General features: G+C 46.2%; 1 protein-coding gene across 1 annotated transcript; it reads left to right on the forward strand.

Annotated features, from left to right (window-relative positions):
* The first annotated feature begins 9642 nt into the window (after positions 1 to 9642).
* Positions 9643 to 17221, forward strand: LOC100928778 (general transcription factor IIF subunit 1). The gene is made up of 13 exons (XM_031947817.1): positions 9643 to 10691; positions 11089 to 11135; positions 11290 to 11362; positions 11748 to 11928; positions 12013 to 12070; positions 12830 to 13065; positions 13159 to 13309; positions 13410 to 13474; positions 15266 to 15385; positions 15930 to 16006; positions 16092 to 16230; positions 16664 to 16790; positions 16968 to 17221. The coding sequence occupies exons 1-13, from the start codon at positions 10680 to 10682 to the stop codon at positions 17170 to 17172; spliced, it is 1491 nt and encodes a 496-aa protein (XP_031803677.1). The 5' UTR covers positions 9643 to 10679; the 3' UTR covers positions 17173 to 17221.
* Positions 17222 to 17470: the final 249 nt, after the last annotated feature.

The following is a 17470-nucleotide window of genomic DNA, read 5'->3' on the forward strand; positions in this document are numbered from 1 at the left end:
TGTGAGGCAACTAGTATTTGAGGCAACATTTGAACTCAAAAAGATGAATCTTCCTGACACCAAGCCTAATACTCTATGTACTGTGCCACTCAGTTGTCCCCATGAACTTTTTTAGTCCTTAAAAATCAAGAGAATATTTTTATTCTTGTTGATCTTTATCTTTATAATTTCTATTTTGTGATTAGTTGGGGTTTTCACTTTTCTAATTTTTAAAAGATTTTTGCATGATAAAAGTCTACAATAATATATATTTTCCCTTAAAGATTGTTTTGACTACATTTTCACTTTTCTTAAACTCATCATTTTCTTTGATGAAATTGTTTATAGCTTCTATGATTTGTTCTTTAACCCAGAAATTCTTTAGTATTAATTATTTGTGATGTTCTTCTTTTCTAAAATATGATCATTCTCTGGGAGCAGGTTTCCTGAGGGAGCTTCTGGAGGCAGCCTTAGTTTCAATTCCAAGTAATAATCACCCCAAATGCAGCCAGGTGTTAAAAGTTCAGATCCTTTATTATCTCCTTCAAAACAGCCCGGTTAGTTTTCTTAGAGGCCTATCTCCCTCGTTGGTTCCAAGAGCTCTTGCAGCTTGTCTGCCAGCTTCAGCCTCCAGCTCTCTCTGAATCTTGGTTCTACTCTTTCCAACTGACTCCAGGAGCTCTTTACATATGATCTTTTAAAGGTGTGGAGCCAAAGGTTGACTCTTCCTCTGAGAGAGTGAGATTGTGAGTTTCTGACTTGTGAATCTCCCAAAGACTCCTCCTCTTCCGGGAGACTTCTAGCTTATATAAGCTTTCTAAAGGTGTGAACTCTAAAGTGTGACCTCTAATGTGTAAACTCTCTTAAAGGTATGAGCTCCAAAGGTGTGAACCAATTACATAAGCATTGTTTCTATCAATTCTAGTGACTTAACACCTTGTAAGGATTCTAACATGTATTGTCCTTTTAAGTTTATGAAATGCTTTTTATTATTTTTATTGCATTGTGGTCAGTAAATATGTTTACCATTTCTGAGGTTTTTAGGAGATTTTTATGTCCTAGCATATAGTCACCTTTTTGATGTAACAAAGAAATATGTATATTCTTTTCTATTCCTAGTTACTAATTGCTGACATATAGATATATGTCTAACTTTTCTAAAATTCTATTAACTTTTATCATCTTTAAAAAATTTTTTTCCAGATATGAAAGTGGCATACAAATTTTTAAAAAATTTTCCCCATAATTTGATTCACTTTTCATTTAACTACTTAAATGTTTTGCCATTTGAAGCATATATTAAGAATATTATTTAGGATTTCTTTAAGCACAATGTCTGTTTCCCTGCTTTTATGTTTTATTGTTAGCAATTTTTTGTGAGGCAATTGAGGTTAAGTGACCTGCTCAGAATCACAGAGCTTGTGTGTTAAAAGTTAAATCGGGATTTGAACTCAGGTCCTCCTGACTTTAAGGACACTGTTCTATTCACTGTGCCATCCACCTGCCAAATTCCTTTTTTTCCCCCTAAGGCAATTTGGGTTAAATGACTTGCCCAGGGTCACACAGCTAGAAAGTGTTAAGTGTCTGAGGTCACTTTAAAACTCAGGTCTTCCTGCTTTCAGGGCTGGTGCTATCCACTGCACTACCTAGATGCGCCTATTCCTTTTTTTTTTAAAATCTATTTTTATTGTCTTGTCCATGAAAGTTTTACCTAAAACATAATCCTGATCCAGTCAGTTTATTAATCAACCAACTTTTATTAAATGTTTATTATATTATAAAAGCTGGAAATACAAAAAGAGTCAAAAGACAGTTCCTCATTTTAATTGTGAATATTTTTATTTCAAGTGAGTTTCATGTAAACAGCATTTTAGGAGTCTGGTTTCTAATATATTTTACTACTTTCCTCTTACAGATGAATTCATCTCATTCTCATGAATACTTATGGTTCATTCTATATTTCCTCTCCATTAGGTCCACTTACATTTTCCTCTCTTTTCCTTCTAGATTTCTCTGAAACTCCTCCTTTCATCATTTCCTACTGAGCTATATCATGCTGTTGTAAATTCTTTAAACATATAGATCCTTTTTCTTCAATATTAGATAAACAATTTATTGTTTTTTTGGATATTTCTTTCCATATTTGTTGGACAAAGAACTCCACCAAAGTGCATTAGTATATTTGTACTCTCATGGCCCTTGCAACACTTAATTTATTATGTCATCTTTGTCAATGTAATGAGGATAAAGTGGATGTTCTACCTTACAGTAGTTTTCATTTAAATTTCTCTAATTATCACTAATTTAGGAGCATTTTTTTCTTACAGATATTGTTAATTTGCTTCTCTTCAACTGAAAACTGCCTATGTCATTTGATCATTTTATTGGGAAAGCGCTCTTGTTCTTATATATTTGCATCAGCTCCTTATATATCCTGAATAACAGTCCTTTAACAGGAACTGTTTCCATTCATTTTCTATCTCCATTGATTTTGTTTCAGCATAACAATTGATATAATACCTGTAAAGCACTTTTAAAGCTTTAAAAATCTAACTATTGTTTTATAACTTATTTTCTGTCATATAATAAAATTTATCCATTTTATCTCCTATAATCCTCTAAATCCTTTGGTTAAGAATTCTTCCTCTATCTGTTTCCCTGTTCCTCAAATTTTTTTATTGGTGTGACCTATAGCTAGGTCCATATCCATTTGGAGTTTGTTCTATTATGTGGTATGAACCTAATTTCTGCTAGCCTATATTCTAGTTTTCCCAGTTTTTATTGAAACTTCAATACTTATTTTAATAGTCATCACTGACACAACTTGCTTCTATTTCATAGAACTACACAGGCCTAATCAATGGTTAAACTGTTCATAGATATTAAGTTCCAAATTGTTTACTGCATCCTGCTAGTTATCTTCAATAGACTAAAATTGTTGAGAGTAATGCTGAAATGCCAAAAATATTTCAGCGGTATAGTCATACTAGAGCCAAGATCCTACTTTCCTACCAACACAACAATTTTCCTACTGAAAGCTCACTATATTATAACCCAGATATTGTTAATTTTTTTAAACTCCTCCAAGTTCAAGACCTTCCAAAATTTTGTCACAGTATTTTCTATTAAATATCTCTTTAAAATGAGTAGAAAATGATAGTCAAATGTGTCCAAGACAGGAGTGTGTTCCATATCCTCGGTCTTTACTATCACTTCTCTGTGGAGTCATAGAATTATAGAATTTGAGAGATGGAAGGGGCCTCAATGACCATTGCATTCCACTTATATATGAAAGGAATCCTCTGATAAGGAACATTTAACAAGCATTTGTCCAAACTCACAACTTTTCGAGTCCTATGAGTCCAGGCCCTATGAGTCCCTGTGGTATGGACCCAAAATCACAATGAATTTTGAGAGTACAAAATATAGGATAATTTGGAATATAGAAAAATATAGAATATAGAAAAAATTCAGTACTCTCTGATATTGATACAATCTGTCAGACACAAATGTATTATCTAAATCCAAGCATCTCTGCTTAGAAAGAAATCCAAATAAAATGAAATCCTTTCTCTTTTTTTGAAAATTTCCCTAATCCAAGCTATCTTCTACTTATAACTTATAGGATTCAAGACACAAAGACAAAATTCTAATACCAAGATTAAACAATGGTACAAAGTTTAGTTTAGAATTTTTGAGCTACTTAATTTCAGCATATTCTGAAGAATCCATCCAATCCAATCCAGGATGGGAGAAAGAAATACTGTTTTTAATTGGGTTGAAGGAAGTTCTTACCCTTGTCCATACAGCACCCTAATTCATTCTGCGGGAGGTTAGGGTTCTTCCATGAACTTTGATTTAGTTTCTCTTTAGAAACTGGTTAGACTTTTTAAAAGAATTTATTTAAAACAAATACAAAATAGAAAATAGAAAAAGAAAAAAATTGTCATATGCAGCAGAATATCAGGAAGGATTCAAAATATGTAACAACAAATTTCCATTACAAGAAAGCATTTATAATAATAGATGACATATTAAGACTGTCCATCATTTGATTCCTTGTAGGTTGCTTTTGTTTTTTTGCTTTTGTACTTTAATTTTTTTCTTTCATCTCCTCTACCTCCCCCAAGCAGATTACAGTTAAGCACAGATATATTTATGTATACATATTCACATACATATGTATATATATACATCTGTATATACACACCCACATCTACATCTATATACACACATACATACACCTATTTACTATACATGTATTATTCCCTATTTAAATAATTCTTGATGTGAGGTTTTCAGAACTATCTGTCTTCTTCCTCATCTAATTCTTCTATGTGGGTTCTTCCTCTGAATCTTGTTTGTATAACATAATTACTATTTTCACCTTTTCCTAGATGGGTTTTGCTTTTTACAGTCAGATCATACTCAGTTCTTCCCCAATCTTTCTTTTGGACTGCCCAATTACTAAGGTCAATCTAAAACATATGGTTTATATTTCCACATATAAAACATAAAACATGTCCTTATTGAGTCCCTTCAAATTAGCCATTGATGTTTCCTCTTATGTTAAATTTTCTATTGAGTTCAGGTTTATATAAAATCTTGAAAATCTGAAAATTCATTGAATGTCCATTTAAAAAATTCAATATTTTACTTTAAATTCAATATATCCTTAATTTTGCTGAATTTAAGATTGACTAAAGGCTTAATTCTTTTGATTGTCAATATATAATACTCCATGCAGTCTTTTATCGTAGCTGCTGATAAATCCTGTGCAATTATAGTTGTAGCTCCACCATATTTAATTTGGATTTTTGTTTGTTTCTTGTAAGATTTTCTCTTTGAGAAGTTTAACAATAATGTTTTTTATATATTTTCCTTGTAGGATCTCTTTGGGGTGGTGATCAGTGTATTTTTTCTATTTCCAATTTTCCCTCATATTGTATCACTTCAGGACAATTTTCTTTGGTGATTTCTTTAATATTGTATCAAAGTTCTTTTTTTAGTCACAGCTTTCAGATCGTCCAATTATTTTTGTTTTGCTTTTTGTTTTGTTTTGCTTTTGCTGAGGCAATTGGGGTTAAGGGTCACACAGCTAGGAAGTGTTAAGTATCTGAGACCACATTTGAACTCAAGTCCTCCTGACTTCAGGGCTGGTGCTGTATCCACTGGCCACCTAGCTGCCTCAGCCCAATTATTAAGTTTTCTCTTGATTTGTTCTTCATCTCTTTTATTTTTCTTATGTTCACATTCCCTCCTATTTTTCATTATGTTTTATTATTTCTTGGTCTCATAACTTTATTGGCTTCCCATTGCCCAATTCTAATTGTTAAACATTTTCTTCTTGATCTTTTCTAGTTTTTCCTTGGTTCTTTTTTTTTTTTTAAGTTTTTCATCAATTTCTCTCATTTGATTTTTAGTCTTTTTTGAGTTTTAAGAATTCTTTAATGTTATTCTTTGGCATGAGAGGCTTTTTTTTTTTTTTTTTTTTTAACTTCAATGCCCTCTTCTGAAGATGAACCCTTGTTTTCCTTATTCCAATAGTAACTTTCTATGACTGGGTTCTTTCTCTTTGGTTTGCCTCATTTTTAAAAAATGAGGACTTTGTAGTATAATCACCTGTCATCCTGGGATGGGGATGAGGGTGGGGCCAGTGCCTCTGATTTCAGCTCTGCCCTCTGGCTTGGAATCCAAGGACTCCATCCTCCTGTAAATGTTCATAGCCAGTGGCTTCCTTGTCCCACTACTTCTGCACTTAATTGGGTGTGCTGGTTCCTTCTGGCCCAGGGCCATGGCTCAGCAGCAAAGCTGGGACCAGCATTCCTTACTAGCAGAGGCTTTCTTAGTCTTCCTGGACTCAGACCCCTGACTCCCCACAATGTCCGGGAGGTGAAAGTTCCTGTGGTTCAGGCTGAGACCACCTTTAAACTGCTGCCCGCTGTTCCTGCAGAGCTAGCCTGGAAGTGTTACCACTTCATTCTGGGCCAATCTCCATCCTGTGGTGTGTCTTTGGGTCATCTCTGCTTGTCTCCCTGTTCTGCCTCTTGGCTATGTTTGCCCTGAGGTATAATTTTTGTTTTGTTTATGAGGGAAATCTGGAAAATTTGGATTGTTCTGACCTATTCTACCATCTCCTCAGAATCCTTCACTGGTTAGACTTTTAATAAGTATGTAACAAAAGATTTTAGATCAGAACACTTCCTTGAAATTTAAGTACTAACAAAGTTTTTCGATCTCAGATGAGACTAAGGCTTTCAGACTAGGACACTGAGAAAATATGATTTCTCACTGCTTCTAAAAAAGAGAAGCTTGGTATCTTCGTGAGGATAATCATTTCTGGCCCCCCTTCTTTTCCTATTGTTAGATCTACATAAGTTGGCTTCTAGAACTAAAAGCTGCATTCTCTTTATATGTCCAAACTCTATATGACTATCTTCTCTGCAGTTATATTAGAGATATCTGCCCTTCTTGTGGTCTCCTGGCAACAATGTCTGCATATCACGCTAGCTGGCTTGTTTTTATCCACAGTTCCATCTTGCGCATTTACACTAAGATTTCCTTGTCTGCTTCCATTCACAAGAGGATGATTGGGGAGGTTGGGTCCTCCCAGGGTAAGGACCCTTTAGGCAGCTTTTCACTCCTTCCAACTTCCAAATTGTGTACATCAACTATCTAAAACTTGGTGGATGCTAATGGCAGGTAGATTGCCATTTCATCCCTGGGTTCTCTATCAAGTCACCAAAGTAATCATTCCACTCGACACTCATCTGCTTCTTCAGGCTTTACTGCTCTCTTCAATAACAGTATATTTAGTTGACAACACAAATGACAAGGAAATCTGACTCTTTCCCTTTGGACTAAATGGAAGTCTCAACAAGCACATGCGTGCTGTGGCATCCCACTAATGGCATCCCTCTAATGGTGCATTTAATTAATTAGTCCACCCACATTATCAAGAACTTTGGTTAACACTTTATAAATAAAAGTAATTATTTAAAATAAAGGTAAATGTATTTTTCCTGTGTCAAAAAGGAAAGATTTCAGAAGGGCACATAGGAAGAATGAATATGTAGAATTACAGCTTTGAGGTGTGTGTGTGTGTGTGTGTGTGTGTGTGTATGTTCAATTGGTCCAGTCAGCCTCACTTGTGAACATCTTATTTGTGAACTCACAACCTCATTTTCTCCAACGCCATGCATCTTCTTGTCTTATCAAGAGCCGGGTTTCAGTCTAAGTTCTGCCTGTTGCAGAACTGCCTTTTAAAGGTCACCTTTAAAAGTGTAGCTAATTGTTATGTTTTGTTTTTTTTTTTGTTTGTTTTGTTTTGTTTTTTGGTTTTTTTTTTTACAATTCACTCAAGGGATATGTTGCAGTATAAATTCCTTATCATGTTTACACTGAGTTTAACAACATTTTATTGGTTGCTCTTATGTGATTAAGTGCTGGACTTTCAAAGACCAATACCTTTACACTTAGACAAAGACACAGGTAGAATGCTTACAAATTTACAAATGGAAAAAAAAAAAAAGAAGTAGAGAAGGATACTCTCTTCTCTAGGTTTTCAAGACACTGCCTTCTCCTTGTTCTCTTTCTATCTGACTGTTCCTCTTCAATTTGCTTTGCTGAATCTTCATCCAGATCACACCCTTTAACTAAAGGTATCCCAATGGGTTCCATCCTGGGCCCTCTTCTCTTCTTCCTCTATACTACTTCATTTGATTATCTTATTATCTTGTGAATTCAACTATCAGTTCTATGTAGGTGATTTTCAGATCTACAGATGCTACACCAGCTTCTCTGCTGACTTCTCATCTCAAACTGGATCTCCCAGACATTAAATGCAACATGTCTCAAACTGGATTCATTCTTTCCACTGTACCTTACCCACTCTGAAATTTCCCACTTGCTATCAATAGTACTTCTACCATCCTCCCAATTCTCCATGTTTGAAACTGAGGTGTCCTTCTTGACTCCTCACTCTCACCCCCTCTCCCATACCCAGTCTGTTGTGAAAGCTTATCTCTCAAAAAACGATTCCCTCCTTCTCTCAGACTCTGACATTGCAATCACCTCGATGCAGATCCTCGTCTCCTCACACTGGAGTTCTGCAATAGCCTCTTGGTTTGTCTCCCTGACACCTTTCCCTATTCCAGTCCATCCCCCTCAGTCATCAAAATGATCCTCCCAAAGAGCAAGCCACCCCACAGCTTAGTGAACTCCAGTAGCTCCTTATCACATCTAGGATCCGTACAAAATCCTGTTAGCGTTCAAAGCCCTTCATAACCTGCCCCCCAACCCTTCCAGTTGTCTTACACCTAGATCCTTGGGACTTCTTATTGTCCCTCACACAAGACACCTCATCTCTCAACTCTGTGCCTTTTCACTGGCTGTCTTCCATATCTGGAATTCAATCCTCCCTCATATCTATCCTTAAGACCTACTTAAAATCTCACCTTCTACAGCAGAGGTGTCAAACATAGAGCTCTGGTATCTCTATGTTTGTGCTGCAGGATTAAAATGGAATTAAAATCAATTAAAACGTGGTTGAGAAATATTTGATGAAATAAATTAACAATAAACTAAAACATAGATAATATTGCATTTCAAAACGAAGTATGTAGCCTGCAGGGATCCTCATGAACAATGTAGAGGTGCCTGACATCACTCTGCCACAGGAAGCCTTTTCTGATCCATCTTAATTCCAATGTTTTCTACTGATTATTTCCCATTTGTCCTGTACAGAGCTTGTCGTCTCCCCCTTCACACTATGAGCTCTCCAGGATTCCTTTTTGTGTCCATTGCTTCTTAGCTCAGCGACTGGCACATGGTCGGGACTTAATAAATAGCTGATGGGATTTTAATAAAGATAAATGACAAGCCCTATACTTCTGCTGAAAAAAGATTAGCTTGACAAGTACAGGTTGGGGAAGACTATCAGTTCATCCGAAAGATTACCGTGTGATGTGGCAGCCCCAAAGACAAATTCATTCTGAGGCTCCAAAGAGAGCCGTGGAGAACATCACGAGTGCACCATAGTTTAGAAAAGGTATCCATGAGCTGGATTTGAGCCAGAGTGGGACTGACATCGTGGAGGATTCGGTCTAAGAAATGGAGATTTTTAACCCCAAAAAGGTTCTGGGAGGACAGGACGCCTCTCTTCTAGTATCTGAAGGGCTATTGCTAGGGAAAGGATCGGTCTCGTTCTATTTGGCTCCCGAAGGGGATAAATGGCTGCAGAGAAAGCGATTAAAGCTTGAAATAACGAAAAGGGAAAACTTCCGAACAGTTCAGAGCGATCCTAAAGTGGCAGAAGCGGCTGCCCGCCTGCTCCTGCACGGAGCAGCTCGCATCGCGTCACGGGCGCTCTTTGGACAGGACTGAAGGGGTCACTTGTCACAGATTGTGCTGCAAAGAGGGCTGGACCAAGCGCCCCAGAGGTCTCACCAGCTAGGAGATGTGGTTGCTGCTGCTTCGAGAAGGGGGGATGAGAGCGGGAATGAGAGAAGGCTGCAGTTGCCATAGTAACGAGGCCACGAAAGTTACATCCGTGGGGGAAGGGGAGAAAATACACAATGTGCGCGTCTGCGCACAGAGCTACGCGGCCTTTCGCCATGCCCTGGAGGATCAAGGACTACATTTCCCAGAATGCTCTGCGTAGGACACCTACGCGGCAACACAGGGAGGGCGAACGCCCGCATCTTTTGAGCGCCGGGAATCTGTAGCTTCATGAATAATAATTAATGATGCGCGAAGAGCGCTCGAAGTTACACCTAGTCTAGGAGGAGGGGGAAAGGGACCAAAAAGGCCTTTTAGGCCCGCCCCCGGGCTGGCCTGTAACCTAGGAGACGGACGGAGCTTTCAGAGAGGGACGAGTTAACACCCTCAGCGAGGAGTTCACAAGTCAGAGAAGGGACCAAAAAGGCCTTTTAGGCCCGCCCCCGGGCTGGCCTGTAACCTAGGAGACGGACGGAGCTTTCAGAGAGGGACGAGTTAACACCCTCAGCGAGGAGTTCGCAAGTCAGAGAAGGGACCAAAAAGGCCTTTTAGGCCCGCCCCCGGGCTGGCCTGTAACCTAGGAGACGGACGGAGCTTTCCGGGAGGGACGAGTTAACACCCTCAGCGAGGAGTTCACAAGTCAGAGAAGGGACCAAAAAGGCCTTTTAGGCCCGCCCCCGGGCTGGCCTGTAACCTAGGAGACGGACGGAGCTTTCAGAGAGGGACGAGTTAACACCCTCAGCGAGGAGTTCACAAGTCAGAGAAGGGACCAAAAAGGCCTTTTAGGCCCGCCCCCGGGCTGGCCTGTAACCTAGGAGACGGACGGAGCTTTCAGGGAGGGACGAGTTAACACCCTCAGCGAGGAGTTCGCAAGTCAGAGAAGGGACCAAAAAGGCCTTTTAGGCCCGCCCCCGGGCTGGCCTGTAACCTAGGAGACGGACGGAGCTTTCCGGGAGGGACGAGTTAACACCCTCAGCGAGGAGTTCACAAGTCAGAGAAGGGGCAGGGACGCGGAAAGCAGCCGGCGGTTGTCATGACGACGCCGCAGTCACTTCCGGATCCGGCGATGGTTAAATAGCTGGGACCGGCGCTTCAGTCCCAGTAGTCTAAGCCGGTTTGGCGAGTGGAGCTGAGGGTCTGCTTGTCAGGAACCTCCCGATCTCCTTCTTTCAGGCGGTTCACTACGCTGCCCGGCACTGGCCATGACGAGCTTGGTGAGGGGGTGGGAGGGCAGCCCGTGTGACTGTGGAGAAGGTTCAGGATGAGTGTGCGCGCCTGCGGGCCCCGGGGGGGGGTCCCCGCCATGTGCAAACGGGTGTCGGCGCTGTGACCCCTGTGAGGGGGAGGCGGTCCCCATGTGTGCGTGCGTGCGTGCGTGCAAGGGTGTCTGTTCCTGCGAACCCGGGGAGGGAGAGGGCGGCGGCGGGGGGGGGCAGGGAGCGCATCTGGGGGGGGGGGTCTGCTGCCCTTTGCCCCCTCCCTGAGAGTGCTGGCGGGTGGGTGGGTTTGAGTGCGTTCAGGGGGGTCACGGGTGTCTGACTAGCGGGTGTGTGCTGCTGTGGGCAGCCTTGCCCTAGCGCGCCCGCCTCTGACGCGCGCTTCTCCCCGCAGGGCACCAGCAGCCAGACTGTGACCGAGTATGTGGTCCGCGTTCCCAGGTGAGTTGTGCGGGCTGGGCGGGGCTGGGGGCGGGGCTGGGGGCGGGGCTGGGGGCGGGGCTGGGGGCGGGGCTGGGGGCGGCTCAGGTCCCAGCGCCGGCTTCCGCCGCCGGCTCTTGCCTTCCCTGGCCCGCTAACAGCCTTCTCCCCGCAGGAACAACCTCAAGAGGTACAACATCATGGCGTTCAACGCGGCCGACAAAGTCAACTTCTCCACCTGGCACCAGGTACACGCCGGGGTCAGGGAGCAACGATGGAGGAGCCTGGGGATGAGGGGAATGAAGGCTTTGAGGCGGGGCCGGGGGGGGGGGGCGGGGACGGGGCCTGCACGGGCAGGAGAAAGGGCATCTTCCTAACGCCGGGCGCCCAGCGTCCGTTAGACACCTGTCGTAGGCTCAGTCTGCCCGCACACCGAACAAGATGCGCAGGAAACACAAGAAAAAGGCTCCCTGCCGGGTGCGTGATTAGATGCCAGGCGGCAAATCTAAGTCCTGGCCGCAGAACGCGGAGGGGGCGGGGCTGGATCATTCCTGGGGACCGCGGGGGGAGGGGCAAGCTGCCCCTCCCCCAGTCCTTGCAGGGCTCTGAGATGAGTGGCTTCTCCCGTGTCAGGCCAAGATGGAACGGGATCTGAGCAACAAGAAGATCTACCAGGAGGAAGAGATGCCAGAATCTGGGGCTGGCAGTGAGTTTAACCGGAAGCTCCGGGACGAGGCCAGGAGGAAGAAGTGGCATCCCTCAGACCGGGACAAGGCCAGCCCTGGCCCTCAAAGTCAATGGAAAACAGGAGGAGGTGAGCGGGCTTTGGGAGGCCCCCTTCCCCTTCCTCCCTTCCCTTTCCCCTTCCCTCCCTTCCCCCCCTTCCCCCCCCCCCCAGGCTCTGGCCTCTTCCGGCTTCCTCCAGCCTTAGGGGATGAGGGCCCCGGGAGCCCCTGGTCTGCCTGGCAAAAGGCTCCCGCCCTGGGCCCCCCCAACCCTGTCAGTGGCCTTTGGGCCTCAGAGGGTTGAGAAGGGGGGTGGAGGAGGGGCCCGGACCTGAAGCACCTTTGTCCCTTCCTCTTGCCTTTGAGGTTAAGGGGTGGAAGAAGAAGGGGGTAGAATACCTCTACTTTCACCTTCTTGGGCCCCCAAGCCTTTCCCGTGCACAACTGGTACCTTTCCCATGGCCTGGCACCGGGCGCTTCCAACCCGGAAGGCCGAGGGAGGAATGGGAAAAGGGGGGGATCCGGCCCCATTCTTCCCCATGGGGGGCCAGCCCTGGGAGGGGGGTCCCGGGCCCAGCCTTTGATCAGGGGCGGTGTGGGAACCTTCTTTTTGAATTCCTTGGGCCCGTGGTGATCCTTTGGTGTGTCCTCTTCCTCTGGTGGCCCAACCTGGGTCAGAGGCTAGTAATGGGGAAAACCTTTCTGCCTTTGGAGAGCTTGGGGCCAAGTGCCCCTCAGCCCTGGGCCAGAGACTTTGAGTTTCTCCGGCTTATTTGGATTAAGGTTCAGGGCTTTCCAGCAGGGGGATCATTTCCTAATTCCAATGAAAGGGTTTCCTTTCCCATTCCTTGGCTTTGGAAGAGCCTGGGACAGACAGACACACACACACACACACACCTCCCAATGCAAATAAACTAGACCTAAGCACAGAAGGGAAGCAGAGAGTTCTGAGCTGGGCTTCCTCAGTCAGGGAGGGCTTCCTGGATGAAGGGACTGCCCCTCCTGGAGACCCTGCATGATGCACAGCCTTGTTTGCAGGAGGAACAAAGTCCTGAACCACTTCAGCATCATGCAGCAGCGGCGGCTGAAGGACCAGGACCACAACGAGGATGAAGATGAGCATAAAGAGAAGAAGAACCGGAAGAAGCCCAGTGAGCTCCGCATCCACGACCTGGAGGATGACCTGGAGATGAGCTCTGATGACAGCAACAGCAGTGGGGAGGAGGGTAAGGATGGGGGGCTGGGGCTGTGAGTGTGCTGGGGGAAAGGCCCCTGAGGGGATCAGTGACCAGGACCTGACCTCCCCCTGCTCTCCCCAGGAGAGAAGGTCCCCAAGAGCAAGAAGAAGGCAGCTCCCTCCAGAGGGGGCAAGAAGAAGAAGAAGAAGGGCTCTGATGATGAGGCCTTTGAGGACAGCGATGATGGGGACTTTGAGGGCCAGGAGGTGGACTACATGTCAGATGGCTCCAGGTAAGGGACACGGGCTCCTCCCTCCCCCCCTCCTTCTTCCTTCCAGACTCAGCGCCCAGGCCACAACCTGCTCACCTGCAGCCTGTTCTTTCTCTTGCAGCAGCTCTGAGGAGGAGGCAGTAGGGAAAGCGAAGGTGGTCCAGCAGGAGGAGGATGGCCCTAAAGGTAGGTGTGGGCCTGAGGGCAGGACCCATCCCTCCCTTTGTCTTTCCTTGTGAAGAGCAGGATGTCCAGTGCAGAGCAGGTCGGCCAGTACTGGTTAAATGCCAGCCACTGAGGAGACTTGTGCTGGAGAGAAAAAGGTCCTGCCCTCAAGGGGCTGACATTGTGCTCCGGATAATGTGGACTCAGAGAGGTGCAATTCAAAAGGAAGGGGGGGTGGAAATGCTCATAACTGTGATCCCAAAAGGTCTCAAATGGGAAGGCTCGCTTCAGGGAAGTGTTGAACTGAGCTGAGCATTCCAAGAAAAGGAGGGCTCCTAGCCTGTTCAAAGCCTTTGTGGGTAAAGAACAGTAAATAGGTCTCCCACATTGAGTTACATCATAACCCATAGTTTTAAGAAGCTGAGTTCTAGAGGATGGGTCTGAGAGGGGCAGTATTGGAGGCAAGGAGACCAGTGAGAAGGCTATTGGAGGAGGTAAGAAAGGCAGAGGATCTGAATTAGGAATGGAGAGGACAAAGGTTAATTTGAAATAGACAACTGAATCTATATAAATGGTGAGGGAGAGGAAAGAAGGGAACATAACTCAAGCTTGCAATCTTGAGCTCTTGAAAGAAATTGGGGGAAAATTGTTTCTATGTCAGTAATACTTTTTCCCCCAAACTACATGCAAAAGTAGTTTTTAGCATTTATTTTTGTAAGATTTTGGGTTCCAGATATTTTTTCCCCCTCTCTCCTCAATAGAACAAGCAATCTGATATAGATTAGACATATATGACATTTTAAAACATATTTCCATATTTATCATGATGTGCAAGAAAAATCAGACCAAAAGGGAAAAAAACATGAGAAAGAAATAGCAAACAAACAAAAAAAGATAAAAATAAAATGCTTTGATCCACATTCAGTTTCCGCGGTGGAGACTCTGGATGTAGATGACATTTTCCATCCCAGGTCTATTCAAACTGTCTTGAACATTGCTGAGATGAGCTGTTTTTCACAGTTGATCATCATACAATCTTGCTCTTACTGAGTACAATCACTTACTGGTTCTACTCACTTTACTCAGCATCAATTCTGAAATCATCCTGCTCATCATTTCTTATAGAACTATAATGTTCCATTACCTTCATATACCACAATTTGTTTAGCCGTTTCCCAGCTGATGAGCATCCACTCAGTTTCTAGTTCCTTGCCACTACAAAAAGACCTGCTACAAACATTTTTGCACATGTGGGTCCTTTTCCCTTCTTTATGATTTCCTTGGGATACAGACCTAGTCATGGCACTGCTGTTTCAAAGGATATGCAGAGTTTTATAGCCCTTTGGGCATAGTTCCAGATTGCTCTCGAGAAAGGTTGGATCATCAGTTGAGAAAATTTTAAAAAGAAAGAGAAGTTAAGAGTACATGGGTTTGTGGGGTGTGGGAGGAATGTGATAAGCTCTGCTTTCCTTATGTTGAATTGGAAATGCATATGTGCAGCATCCAGTTGGAAAGAGAAAAAGGCAATTATGCTTAATTAAGAGATCAATGGTAACCTTGATGACAATGGTTGCAAAATGGAGTCCCTTTGCTTCCAAAAGCCAGGCTCCTGTAAGGAGCCGAGAAGACAGTGGCAGGGGAGGGAGCGCTTTCCCTGAGGAAGGGTGGGAAGGGGAGCAGAGAGCCACAGGCCTTTCGCTGCAGAGGATGCTTTAAGCCTGGGCTAAGTCGGGGTGCCAGTAGGCAGCAGAGCCGAAGGCAAGGGCAGCTCAGGGTCCCTGGACCAAGAGAGTGTTCTGGCTTCCCCGTCAGGTATTGATGAGGAAAGTGAAAGCAGTGAGGAGAGTGAGGAAGAGAAGCCCCCTGAGGAGGAGGAGAAGGAGGAAGAAGATAAGAAGGCCCCCAACCCGCAGGAGAAGAAGAAGAGGAAAGGTGAGCTCAATGGCCAAAGGAGGAGCCTGCCCTGCGTTTGAGGCCTTCATGCTGTCTCTGCGCAGCTGGTGTCCCCACGGCCGTCCCAGATGCCCTCTTGGCTGAGGGTTCCCTGGCCCTCCCTTCGGGCGCCCAGCACTCCCTGCTCTCCTTATGCTTAGTCCTAATCCTCTCTCCTGGCCCCTGAGTTGCTGGGGGAAATGCGCTTGGAGGCCCCAGAAGCCTCCAGGACTCCCCAGAAGCTCTCCTTCCTTCCCCAGAAACCCCTCTGGCTCCCCCAACTTCCCTGCCATCCCCCAGGTCCCCTCCTTGGAGCCCCAGCTCCTCTCCCTGCCTCCTCTGGCCTAGCCCAGCTTTCCCTGCCAGGGCAGCCCACAGTTAAGGCTGCTGCTTGGGCTCAGTTCTGTACCTGCCAGTACCTGCCATCAGGCCAGCTCTCTGAGGGCAGAGTCTGTGCAAGGTGTCCCTTTGCCTGGCCCCGGGACTGAGGGAGAGGGGGCTCTGGGAGACGGGCCTGGGGCTCAGGCTTCCCTTTGTCCCTCAGGAGACAGCAGCGAGGAGTCAGACACCTCCGAGGAGAGCGACATCGACAACGAGGCGTCCTCGGCCCTCTTCATGACTGTGAGTATGGCCCTGGGGGACCCCGGCGCGGGGTGGGCTCGTCTTTGCCCTTCCCCGGCTTAGTCTCCCTTACCCCTTTCTGCAGAAGAAGAAGACCCCCCCCAAGAGGGAGCAGAAGGCCTCGGGCAACAGCTCCAGGGGCAACAGCCGCCCAAGCACTCCCAGCGTGGACAGCGGCAGTACGTCCTCCACCCTGCGGGCAGCTGCCAGCAAGCTGGAGCAAGGTGAGGTGGGCCCCGGCCTCCACCCCTCCCCCATGAACCCGTGTCCCCCAGGGGGCCGCTCCTGGCCCCCGTCTCTCCCTCCCCTCCACTTTTGGGCACTTTCCCAGCTTTTCTTTGGGAGGTTCTGTTGGCCCCTCTGAGGCCAGACAAACTCATTTTGGGGGTACAGGGGCAGGGTCCCAGACCTGGGAGGGGAGAGCTCCCCGTCCTCTGCCACTGCAGTGTGTCGTTCAGTCCTGGGGCCCACTTTGAGCGCACAGTGACAAGGGGGACGGCCCAGAGGGAGATGACCAGAATGGCGCGGGATTTGGAAGCAAAGCCCAGGGAGGCCTTTGGAGGCTCCTGAAGGAGGGGCTCCTGCTCAGGTGTAGAGAAGCCTGAGCTTTGAGAGACCCCTCCAGCTCTGACCTGGGGTTGGATGGTTTCATTGCAGGGAAGCGGCAGACGGGACCCAGTGATACGCCTGCTGCCAAGCGCCTGAGGCTGGATGCCGGGCCTCAGAGCATCTCAGGGAAATCCACCCCTCAGCCTCAGTCCGGCAAGTCCACGCCCAGCAGCGGGTGAGTAAGGGGCCATGGGGGAGGGGGGGGTTGGGGCCAAGCTGGGCAGCAGTGGGTGAGTAAGGGGCCATTTGAGAGGGTGGGGTCCAGGTGGGCAGCATTGGTTGAATAAAGGGCCATTTCTGGAGCCTGGGCAGCAGAGCCTCTGTCCCCTGACCCTGACCTTTCTCCCCCCAGTGATGTGCAGGTGACAGAGGACGCGGTCAGGCGCTACCTGACCCGAAAGCCCATGACCACCAAGGACCTGCTGAAGAAGTTCCAGACCAAGAAGACGGGGCTCAGCAGCGACCAGACAGTCAACGTGCTGGCCCAGATCTTGAAGCGCCTCAACCCGGAGCGCAAGATGATCAATGACAAGATGCACTTCTCTCTCAAGGAGTGAGGCGGCCGCCGGGACACAGCCGGGGCAATAAAAGCAGTTCAGTCTTTTTCTCAGGCTCTGTGTGACTTTCTGGGGGGGGGGGAGGGGATTGTGGGTTTGGGAGCTGGTGGCCCGAGAGACCATCGGGGGCAGCTCCCCGACTACAGGTGGGGAAACTGAGGCCCACCGAAGCAAAGGGACTGGTCAGGGCTGTCAGGCCCTGCCCCCCCTTCCTCATCCCCGCAGGACTGCCTTCCACCAAGGGATTTGATCTGGAATCCAGGTGTGGAAACTTCTCTTCCTGCAGTGTCCCCTCCCC

Source organism: Sarcophilus harrisii, chromosome 1 (genome assembly GCF_902635505.1).
Source record: "Sarcophilus harrisii chromosome 1, mSarHar1.11, whole genome shotgun sequence".
Lineage (NCBI taxonomy): Eukaryota > Metazoa > Chordata > Mammalia > Dasyuromorphia > Dasyuridae > Sarcophilus > Sarcophilus harrisii.

What these genes read in the sequence shown, in the direction of transcription:
- LOC100928778 (XM_031947817.1), top strand. An exon ending in TATGTGGTCCGCGTTCCCAG is followed by an intron (nt 11,136 to 11,289) that starts GTGAGTTGTGCG and finishes TTCTCCCCGCAG; the next exon opens with GAACAACCTCAAGAGGTACA. An exon ending in CCTCGGCCCTCTTCATGACT is followed by an intron (nt 16,007 to 16,091) that starts GTGAGTATGGCC and finishes CCCTTTCTGCAG; the next exon opens with AAGAAGAAGACCCCCCCCAA.